The sequence below is a fragment of the Stegostoma tigrinum genome, chromosome 21 (genome assembly GCF_030684315.1).
Source record: "Stegostoma tigrinum isolate sSteTig4 chromosome 21, sSteTig4.hap1, whole genome shotgun sequence".
NCBI lineage: Eukaryota > Metazoa > Chordata > Chondrichthyes > Orectolobiformes > Stegostomatidae > Stegostoma > Stegostoma tigrinum.
The window spans coordinates 42,373,828-42,385,864 of record NC_081374.1 but is presented as its reverse complement, the minus strand read 5'-3'; the positions used below and the strand labels follow the sequence as shown (position 1 = coordinate 42,385,864).

General features: G+C 44.1%; 1 protein-coding gene across 2 annotated transcripts in view; it reads left to right on the top strand.

Moving 5' to 3' along the window:
* LOC125462770 (transcriptional enhancer factor TEF-5-like) overlaps window positions 1-12,037 on the top strand; it is a 151,943-nt gene that overhangs the window by 112,981 nt on the left and 26,925 nt on the right. The window contains exons 6-7 of one of the 2 annotated variants that reach the window (XM_059653471.1): window positions 4,791-4,834; window positions 5,858-5,932. In XM_059653471.1, the coding sequence (XP_059509454.1) occupies window positions 4,791-4,834; window positions 5,858-5,932 (119 nt within the window). The remainder of the gene's footprint in view (window positions 1-4,790; window positions 4,835-5,857; window positions 5,933-12,037) is intronic. The other variant, XM_059653472.1, reaches the window with a different exon arrangement.

Below are 12,037 nucleotides of genomic sequence, written 5' to 3'. Positions count from 1 at the left end.
ACAAGGATATCATGCTTGACAAAATCTATTGTTAATTTTTGACAATGTAATTATTAGTTGATTGAGCTAACCAGTGGATGTGATTTACTTGGACTTGTAGGAATTAATAAAATGCCACATTGACTGTCTATAAATTGTGTGTTTTTTGAACAAAGTAGAATGTATCTGCAAATACAGATTCACCACACAGGTTTATATGTGTGTCTGCAGAACACAGAGTTCTCAAGCAGAGGCTGATAGCCAAGTTTGGTACCCACGAGGACGGCCTCAACTGGGATTTTGGGTTCATGTCACACTACAGGTGCCCTCCACTGCACTATCTCACTATCTATCTATCTCTCTCTCTCTCTCTCTCTCTCTCTCACACACACACACACACACACACACACACACACACACTCGTTCCCCCACTTACTGTCTCTGTCTCTCTCGCTGTCACTCACATACACACACACATGCACTTTTTCTCTCTCTCCCCCCCTCTCTCACACTCACTCTCACTCCTCCCCTCACACACACTGACTCTCTCTGTCCTCCCATCACACACACACACTCACTCGTTCCCCCACTTACTGTCTCTCTCTCTCTCTCACTCACACACACACCTATGTGAGTCTGTGGGATGAATTTGCATTACATTCTATTTTGTTGAAAAAACATGCAATTTATAGACAGTCAGTCGATGTGGCGTTTTATTAATTCTTACTTTAGAAATAAAATCAGTCTGACTCAAAACCAAAACACAGACAGATTCTAAACAAGGCCTCACACCTAACATAGACAACACAGTGTGGAGCTACAGGAACACAGCAAGCCAGGCAGCATCAGAGGCACAGGAAAGTTGACAGTTCAGGTCGGGATCCTTGTTCAGAAATTCTGACCCCAAACATCAACTTACCTGCTCCTCTGATGCTGCCTGGCCTGCTGTGTTCCTGTAGCTCCACACTGTGTTATCTCTGACTCCAACATCAGCAGCTCACATTATGTTTGTGACTCACACCTAACATGCATTGTCTGACCTAAAATGTCACCTCTTCTTTACACTGATAAAATCTTTAGTTCTCTCAGGACAGTGATTTGAAAGGAATTCGGGGATTTACGCATACATATTAATTAATTAAAACCTCCTAACAGATTAAAGATTTAATAACATCTTGGGGTTCGTTTAAAACGTCCTTATCAGTGGTGTGACCGTTTGATCTTTTACTTATAAATCCTGTCTCTCCCTAACGCCTGAACCGAAAGCTTGTGTTTTCAAATAAACCTGTTGGTTATAACCTGATGCGTTGTGATTTCTGACCTCAATTAAGCAGGATATTCATGCGACCCCAACAAAATATTGTGTCACAGTTTTGGGCTCTTTATCTAGGAGGGATATGAATGCACTGGAAGCAGTTTACCAAACTAAAACTTGAAATGGGTGGCAGAAAGGTTGGACAGGGTAAGCCTGTATCCACTGGAGTTTAGAAAGAGGAGGTGACTTGATTGAAACCTGAGATCCTGAGGGGATCTTCACCCAGGCTGGATGTGAAAGGGCGTTTTCTATTCTGGGAGAATCTCAAACTGGAAGTGACTGTTTTCAAAAGGAAAGGATTGATTATTTAATACAGAGGCGAGGACAATTTTCTTCCTCTTAGACGGGGCGAGTCTTTTCGAATTTGTTGCCTTGAAAGGTGGTGAAAGCAGAGTCTTTGAATGTTTTTATTGCAGGGTGGATAGGTTCTTGATAAGCAAAGGGGTGAAAGGTCATTGAGGGTAGGTGGGAATGTGGGGTCATCAGATCAGCCATGATTTCATTGAATGGTGGAGCGGGCTTGATGGGCTGAGAGGTTGAGTTCTGCTCCTGATTCAAATGTTTGCATGTAAGATATTGGAAGGCAAGGAAGAAATATTTGCAGAAGAGTCAGCAGAAAGATCAAGGGTGGGATGCAAGTACTATGGAGGGCTCCACTCAAAAGATAAGACAGCAAATCCACAGTGTAGGGAATGGAGTGCTATAACTGCTAGTCACAGAACAACTACACACATGGGCGTTTACCTAGAAAGACACAAAGCGGGTCTGTAAACTGCTTACCGGAGAGATGTCAGCTGATAATTCTGTACGGTACAGCAACTTGGCATCGGAGCTAAAAGATGGTCAGTGGTTTGTGACTGTTGGAATGATGGTTCGAGACAGACAGCATCGAGTGTTTGTGAAGGGACACAGGTAGACACTGGTGCTTTCTGTAATGTCGTGGGCTTTCCAGGGCAGCTCAACTGGTGGCCCAAAAATGAAACTATCGAAAGTTGAGAATCGATCCTTATCTCAAGAGGACAAATGAAGCTGAGAACCCAATGCATCGGGAACAATGAAGATCTGGAGTCTCAACGAGTAGATTGTCAAGCTCCATTTCCTATTTTGAGGGAGTGGTTATACTAGCACTGGTCACTTTGACAGCTGTGCAGGAGCATCATGAACATGAAAGCTAAGAGCAGAAGTGGACTGTCAAGCCTGTTATAACATTCAGTACAATCATGGCTGAACCTTCCTACCCACGCCCCACATCCATTGGTTCCCTGAGAAACCTGTGTACTGCAGCTTAAATGCATTCACAATACACCATCCAGAGCCCCCAAGGCAAGAAATAAATGTAACTAAAAGTCTTCCCTTCTGTGAAGATTCTTGCCAAATTCTACCACAAAAGATGTCAAGTCAACATAATCTGAAACAGTATTGTTGTACGTCGGTCATTAGGCTTCCCGAAACCAAGGTGACCAAAGATAACAAGTCATACAGAATGGGGCAGATTCAAGTCCCTGGACTGTACTGTGAGCTCACCGCTAATGGGTAATGCAGTGGCAAAGAAGCTAAGGTGGGAGCTGGTGTTATGGGATGGGAAGTAGGTAAAGGATTCTAGAATGCCAGTTCCCAGTCACTAGACATAAGGCAAGGACTGAAACTGCTCGCCGTCTGGCTTTATTTGGTAAAAAGACCAGATGTACAAATATCACATCCCAAAAACAGTTAATGCAGAGATGTCAGCTTGGAGATTTTATCTCTTCACTGGTCACTGGAAGCATCCATTCTCAGTGCCTTCACATTGCAGTGAGTGAGGACGAAGACCCTTTATTCTTCCACTAGCCCATGTCACTTGCTGACTGCATTCTAAATCAACTGAGCCAGCATTCAACACCTGACTTATCTCCCATGCCTCACTATTTTTCTAATGGACCTGCATGCCATGGATTGAACAGCATCTGTCTCCTTGTGCTAGTAATCAGTTTTTACAGATGTCTTGCTTGTCACCAGCTGGAGACTTGAGGAGAACGTCCCAATTTAATGTCACTGTGTTTTAGCCAGTGCTTCTTCATTGCTGCCGGATGATATTCAACAATGATGATGAATAGCTGCAGGTATGGGACGAATGTGCCAATTAGGATAACTGTTACTCGTTGCTATTACAAACTTTGTGCAGAAAGTCTGATTTCATATGCCTGCGGAAGCAGTTGTGGTTTGATCAGTAAGTAATATATACAACAGTAAAAGTTACTGCAATGTGAATTCCTTGGAACAGAGTATTACTGGAAAAATTTGTTGGCCTGATTCTGGACAAATGCTGGGAGTAGAATCGCCACCTTATTTTTTATCTGCCCTGCTTTCTGAGCCAACGCATCTGGGTTCAGCTGTAGCCATGCCAACCCGGTGAAGATTTCTCTTTTTCTCCAGTCCCTGGGTTTTGGGCATCACTGGTTGGGTGTCATGCCATCACTCGCTGGGTGCCATGTCATCACTGGCTGGGTGCCCTGTCATCGTACAAGACTAAGAGAAAAAAGGACAGTAGGGTAGTTGTAACAAGATCTCTTTAATCTTGCACCTTAATTCCCTTGCAATTAAGGTCACAAGTTGTCCCATTTGTTTACTGTACCAGCATGCTAATTATTTTTGTTCCACCCAAATCTCCTTGATTTGCATATTTCACGCCTTCCGAAAAATATTTTGCTGCCAACATGAATAACCTTGCGAAATCTATGTCAATTTGCAGCCTCTTGTGTCATCATCATAGTTTGCATTCTCATGAAGCTTTGTACCATAGATACATTCCTCTCTGTCTCTCGGTCAATAGCTGAGGCCCCAGCGCTAATGCTGATAACAATGGACACAGCTTACCAACTTGAAAATGCCTCATTTATCCCTACTCTCTACTTTCTGAATGTGAACAAACCCTCCATCCAAGGTAATGTGACACCCTATCTTCTATCTTGTGCATTAACTGCGCAGCAGCTTACCAAATCCTTTTGAAAATCCATGTATCTTACACCTACTTGCTCCCCATTATCTGAGCTACTCGTTACACCCTCAGAAAAGTCACAGACCATGGATGCAATTATTATGGAAGCTACCAGAGCAAGCAAAGTATTGTGAATTTAACAGCAGGACAAGTGCCAAATTGGTGAACTGAAAATTCCTAACAAAGAATTCAGGTGGAATTCTAAACTGGCAGGTCAGAAATGACATTGTTTCCCAGCACTTCAGAAACCACATGTTACAGTAGTTGTTTGCAATCAGGACAATCAAATTACATCAATTAGACCACGCTGATCAGTAAAACTTCAAATCGTTGGAGAGTTTTGTCCAGTGCCACCTTTTCCACCTCCCAAACACACTACACTTACTGGAGTTCACATGCTGTATCTCAAAATGCAATTTTCTGAAAGGAATCTAACATTAAACTGGAAGGAACCTAATGCTTAATACATCATGCATGAAAGTTTATTAATTGTGGAATCGTTGTTATCTTTTATTGTTGCAGTTTTGGTCTGGTTCCCTTTCTGGACAGCCCGGGTCCTCTCAAGAGTAAGTATCCATGTGGCGTCCTAGCAACCTAACCCTCTGTTGTCAATAACATTGTTCGGCTGGTTTCAATCCAATTGTACAGTTGATCTGAATTCGAGGTGAATGTCCACCTGATTGTGTGGAAGGATGAGTGAACTTTTCCAGTGTCAATTTCACTAATCGTAAACTGTAATCAGACATTGTTTGGCATAGCCCAAATGCTGATCTTGTGAACTTGGCCATTCACAAAGTACAATCTTCATCCTGTCACACTTGTATATTGCCTGTAGGGTTAATCATTTCAGCTTGTTGTTTTGATCATGATGCAAAACCTTGATGGACCCCAAAGTTTCTGATTGTTGGGGTTGCCAATAAGTGAGGGATCTGTTTTGCTTTAAACGCTTGTTAAAGCCTGATGTCTTGTTTAAAACGTTTTCTTTTTAAAACAAAAAGCAGTATTTTCTTCCAAGTGAAATCAAAGGTTTTGTGTGTCTTTTAAAAAAGAGCAGCTTCACTGAGGTGCCATGTCTCCATTATCTGGTCACGATGCAGAGCTTAGAGTTGTTAAGTTATACAGCACGGAAACAGCTCGTTCAGTCCAACTCGTCCATGCCGGCCAGATATCTTAAATTAATCTAGTTCCATTTGCCAGCATTTAGCCCATTCCTGAAACCCTTCCTCTATATTTACCCATCCAGATGCCTTTTAAATGCTATAATTGTACCAGCCTCCACCACCTCCTCTGGCAGCTCATTCCATACACGCGCCACCCTCTGTGTGAAAAAGTTAACCCTCAGGTCCCTTTTAAATCTTTCCCCTCTCAGCTTAAACCTGTGCCCCTCTAGTTTTGGACTCCCCTGCTCTGGGGGAAAAGACCTTGACTATTCACCCTATCCATGCCCCTCATGATTTTATTCACTCGGGATGAGGAAGGGATTTGGGGGGAAAGAAGACTGGTTTAACTGATGTTATCAAAATCATATTATTTTGGGCCAATGTCTTTTTCTCGCTCTATATTTTTTTTCTATATATATCTGGCGCCAGCAACATCCCAGAGCTGGCAGGCTGTGTATGGCGGTCCCAAGACAAATGGAGCAGCACACCCACTGAGGGTCCCAGGTGAGGACGACATGAGCTGTAACTGGCCCTGGGCTGCATTGTGAATGCCTCTGGCATATATTGTTCCTGTGTCTGTAACCCTGTGCTGTGCTTTCCCCCACCCCCACCCCCACTTCCATCTCCGATACTCCCTCCTTTTCAGTACCATCCCAAGCTGGGCATTGCTGGCACTGTAGTGAGGAAAGTGTGCACTATTGGCAGTGCGACATTTCACATTTACTTTGTCTTTGCTAGAAGATAATCAGGTTGGATTCAACACATCTCTCAACAGGGTCAAATTATGGTGTGTGTCTTTCTATTTGCACCTATAATATCTTTAAAGTAACATTGGTGACTTGCATCTCCAGTCTATCTTACTGAAAGAAATTCCAGTGAACATCATACCAGCATCTTTTTGCAGTTTTATCCACTGACCCTACAGGTAGATTTCTGATTGGATTCCCCATTTACAGACTCACTGTCTTGGTGCATTTGGTTTAAATAAAAAAAGCCTGGGCTATAGCAAATGCACGGTTCCATACCATTGTTAGAATTCAATTCCCTCGAGACTAATTCATTCTCTTTTGGAACTGGTAACAGCAGTCTTCCAACAAATCAGCAGTGCTCAATCCAACCTCCTCAACCATGTTAACTTTACTCACTCAGCCAATCCCGTCAGCCCATGATTCAGTCCATTTACCCAGTGAGTAGTTGAACTAGCCATACTGTGGGTGGCACGGTGGCACAGTGGTTAGCACTGCAGCCTCACAGCACCAGAGACCTGGGTTCAATTCCAGCCTCGGGTGACTGTCTGTGTGGAGTGTACACATTCTCCCTGTCTGTGTGGGTTTCCTTCAAGTGCTCTGGTTTCGTCCCCCTGTCCAAATATGTGCACGGTTATAGTGGATTGGCTGTGCTAATTGCCCCTAGTGCCCAGGGATATATGGGTCAGGTGGACTTAGCCATGGGAAATGCAGGATTACAGGAATAGAGTGTGGTGGCAGGGGTCTGGATAGGATGGTCTTTGGAGGGTCAGTGTGGACTCAGAGGGCTGTATGGCCTGCTTCCCCAATGTAACCATTCCATGATTCTACAATGAGTTGACTGTATAGAGATAAGCCAGTTTCATCTGGGAGCTGTGACCTGGGTTAGAGAGTGTGGATATGCCAAGGGAGGATATCTCAGAGGGAGAACAAGGTTAGCACCGAGAAGAAAGAGTAAGGATTAGAGGGGAAACGTTCCCAGAAGAAGGGCAGTGACAAAGTCATTAAGAGCCACTGACTCTGGACCTACCTTCCTCCAATTCAGTCTCAGTGACAAATAGTCATTCAGGCTGCCTGGAGCATTGCATTGTTGCTGCCAAATTTGGCAATAGATCACAACATCAAACCGTCTGCAGCTTGTTCTTCCTAATAGTGTAGCAGAAACTCTGCCATGTTTTTGTTTCTGGGCACAACAGTGGCGATCTATGCCTTGTGCACCCAGAAACTTGGCACACCCATATCCGCGCAGTGATAGTATGGGGCCAAGTGAGTTCCACACCGTTGGCGCCGCCCATTGCACTGCTGGCTGCCTGTTTGCCCAGCAGGGGGCAGAACAGCGCAGTGCAGCCACCACACCATTCTTAAAGGTGGCTTGTCCTCCTCAAAGGGAAGTTTGATGAATGGCATCATGGAAGGTGATGGTGGCATTTGTGGAGCAGATGGGCAGGAGGAGAGACACCACAGGGGATGTGGCTGGAAGGAAGTGGGAGGAGATAGTCAGAAACCACAGATTTCTGGACTCGTCGACCCAGCGTAAGTGCCTTCAGTGTTGACATGTGACCATAAGCTGATGGCCATGGCTAGTGGATGTATCTGTACCTGACATTTTTGCACATTACTACCGCCCTATAACACACACAAACACACCACACACACACACACACACACACACACACACACACACACACACACACACACACACACACACACACACACACACACACACACACACACACACACACCGCTCAATGCACCATAACCCCAACACTCACCCAGCAACACCGCCTGGCTCTGAGGACTTGCGCCTTAGCTTCTAGATCCCCTGCCTCGCCCTCACGTACCAACACACGCTATGGGTATCTCAGCGACTCCCATTGACTGCAAGTACCTCCAGTGACACCTGCCTTGGCACACATTTGCAGAGAGCAGATGAAAACCAGTGGGGACCCGGGACATCTGCAACCCCGGAGCTCTCTGATGGAGATGGCTGCCCACCCCCTGAGATGAGGCCCTCATTAAAGATGAAACTATATGCCTGCCTTACGATGCATCTCAGCTTCTAGTTCACCCATATCCTACTTTCTGCTTAAGTGTTGATCCCATACTGTCCCATCCAAATCCTCTTCCCTGCGCATACTTTATCCCTTTGAAGTTTCTGGCACTCAGGAACTGCACGCTGCTCAGTCTGAGAAAGAAGGAAGATCAGCTGACACTGCAGGGACCCTGGACAATTGTCTGGAGTTGGACATTGAGTTGTAGGCAAGTGAAAGATTGTCTCTTAGCCAGTTCATTAGAGAACAAGGATGCAAGTGAGATCTGCTGTGGAGGATTCCCTCAAGGGCATTAACTGGAATCACACACAGGAGAGTGTTCATGGAGATAATTTCCTCTTTATTCATTCACGGAATGAGAACGTCACTGGCTGGGCAGCATTTATTGCCCAGAGGTCAGTTAACAGTCAACCTCATTGCTGTGGGTCTAGAGTCACACATAGGCTAGACCAGGTAGGGATGGCAGTTTCCTTCCCTAAAGGACATTAGTGAACCAGATGGGTTTTTCCTGACAATCAACCACAGATTTACGGTCATCATTAAATTCTTAATTCCAGATATTTATTGAATTCAAATTCCACCATCTGCCATGGCGGGATTCGAACTTGGGTTTCCAGAATGTTGGGTCTCTGGATTAACAGTCCACCAATAATAGCGCTAGGCCATCGCCTCCCCTGGGTGTGACATCAGGAGACTGGATGTATTGGCAAACCCGTCAGGTTTGCCTGGCCTGCTGTGTTCTTCCAGCCTCCTGCATGTCCACCTTGGCTTCCAGCATCTTCAGTTATTATGTCTCTATTCTTGGAAATGGACCGCGCAATATTCACAAACAACCAACACTCTCAAGGCAATTAGACAGAGATGGGCACCACGGGGACTGAAGTGCATTATTTCCTGGACCAGTTACATTTTGATTTAGCCCCTCCCTTTTTGTGTTTTTGTCACTGTTGTACTGCCCCTGGTGGGCTGTGCCTGTAAATAGTTCATTGTATAGCTGTTTTATTCAGGTGATTTTCTGGTGGGTTTAAAAACAGATGGGAACAGGTGGGACTAATGTGTGGAAGGAGCTTTAAGACTGAATGGCTAATAAACTATCCGCAAAGAAAGGTGTCTTGTTTCCTGGCTCTCCGACTGGGCTTGGGTCCAGATTGTCACAGGTAGCAAATTATCATTAGTTGCCTAAAGATGAAGATTGGAAACTAAGAGATCATTTCAGACAGAGGGTTGTAACTGGAATTACTTTGAGGAACAGCTGAAGTAACATGACTTTCCATTGATTGTTTCGTGAAGCTGAACATTATAATAAATGGAAAGTGAAGTGGATAAATAAGTGCAGTTTATGTTTTTACTAAGAGTATAGTAAGGAATGGCCTCAGCTAAAACGAAGGTACTAAGGTTTCTCAGATCTAGAGGCTCAACACTTGGGCTTGAAGATGGTTTGGAAACAGTATTAAAATTTATGGAGAGATTGTATTCGGAGGATGACATATTAAATGCATATGTGGCATGATCAGACATTGGAAGCAAGATGGATATTCTATGGTAAAATATCTAATGAAATTTAATGGACTATATTATACTTGAAGATTCCTAACTCTGTACTTGCCTGTACTGTTGAAACAAGGTAGTATATTAGTATGAACTGGATTTACAATTTCGGAACAAAATGCTTCTAGAGCAGATGTTAGAATACTTGAAGAAAATGTTTGGGGAAATATTAACTCCCTGGGGCTTCTGTGGCTCATTCAGAACATTCAGCAGCTACACAAAGGATGGAAGATTCAATAGTAGTGGTAGTGTTAGATTGTTGAGACAGGCTGGAAATGTCAATTCAAAGGGAATTGTAACTAACAGGAGTGAGGATAGGGATAGGGATACCTCTGGCAATTATAACACGCAACAGAAATTGGGGAATTGTCACTGAAAAATGAACACCAGGGAAGCATGGGAAGTGATTGCTGGGACCCTTGCTGAGATATTTGTATCATCGATAGCTGCAGATGAGGTGCCAGAAGACTGGAGATTTTTTAATGTGGTGCCACTATTTAAGAGAGGTGGTAAGGAAAAACCAGGGAACCATAGGCTGGTGAGCCAGACATCAGTGACGGGAAAGCTGTTGGAGGGAACCCTGAGGGACAGGATTTACCTGTATTTGGAAAGGCAAGGACTGATTAGGGGTTGGTCAACATGGCTTTGTGAATGGGAAATCATGTCTCACTAACTTGATTGGGCTTTTTTGAAGAAGTAATGAAGAAGGTTGGTGAGGGCAGAGTGGGGGACATAATTCCACATGGACTCCAGTTAAGCTGTTTGACAAGGCTCCTCATAATAGACTGGTTAGCAAGGTTAGAGCACATGGAATACGGGGCGAGCTAGCCATTTGGATACAGAACTGGCTTGAAGATAAGAGACATAGGGTGGTGGTGGAGGGTTGCTGTTTAGACTGGCGGCCTGTGACCAAGCAGTGTGCCACCAAGATCTGTGCTGAGTCCACTGCTTTTCATCATTTATATAAACGATGTGGATGTGAACAGAGGAAGTACGGTTAGTAATTTTGCAGATGACGCCAAAATTGGTGGTGTAGTGGATAATGAAAAAGGTTATCCCCAGAGTACAATGGGATCTTGATCAGGTGGGCCAATGGGTGGAGGAGTGGCAGATGGAGTTTAATTTAGATAAATGTGAGGTGCTGCAGTTTGGAAAGGCAAATCAGGGCAGGACTTATACACTTCATGCTAAGTTCCTGGGGAGTGTTGCTGAACAAAGAGACCTTGGAGTGTAGTTTCATAGTTCCTTGAAAGTGGCATCCCAGGTGGATAAGATAGTGAAAAAGTCATTTGATATGCTTGCCTTTATTGGTCGGTGCATTGAGTGTAGGAGTTGGGAGGCCATGTTGCACCTGTAGAGAACATTGATTAGGCCAGTTTTGGAACACTGCATACAATTCTGATCTCTCTGCTATAGGAAGGATTCAGAAAAGATCTACAAGAACTTTGCCAGGGTTGTAGGGTTTAAGCTATTGGGACAGACTGAATAGGCCGGGGCTGTTTTCCCTGGAGAGTCAGAGGCTGAGGTGTGACCTGATAGGGTGAATAGACAAGGTCTTTTCCCCACAGCTGGGGTTCTCCAAAACTAGAGGGCATAGGTTGAAGTTGAGAGGGGAAAGATTTAAAAGGGACCTAAGGGGCAACTTTTTATGTGGAGGATGGTGTGCGTATGGAATGAGCTGCTGGACAAAATAGTGGAAGCTTGTACAATTACAACATTTAAAAGGCATTTGGATGGGTATATGAACAGGTAGGGTTTAGAGGGATATGGGCCAAATACTGACAAAGGGGACTAGATTCATCTACGATATCTGGTTGGCGTGGACAAGTTGGACCAGAGAGTCTGTTTCCGTGCTGTAGATCCCTATGACTAATACTCAGGGTATCGTTTTAGGTGTGACTCAAAATATCATTGTGCAATAAGTTATCCTGAGCGGGATAAGAATGTTTTTGAAACTTGCTGAAAGTAGGTGGCATCAGCTGAAAGCAAACCCAGCAATACTGGTATGACAAAAGGAAACTGCCAGAATCTTTATGATGCATGTGGATGATTTTCTGTTGGAAGGTTCTATGGAATTCAAGCAATCTGTGATAAATAAAATTTAAAGGGAAGAAAAAGGATTGAATGTCAGGGCCTTTACCACAACTAGTATGGAGCCTTTAATATAACGAAGCGTCCCAAAGATGTTTTACAGCAACATTATAAAGCAAAGTATGACTCAGTGCCACATGATGTGATACTAGGTCAGATGACCAAATATTTGG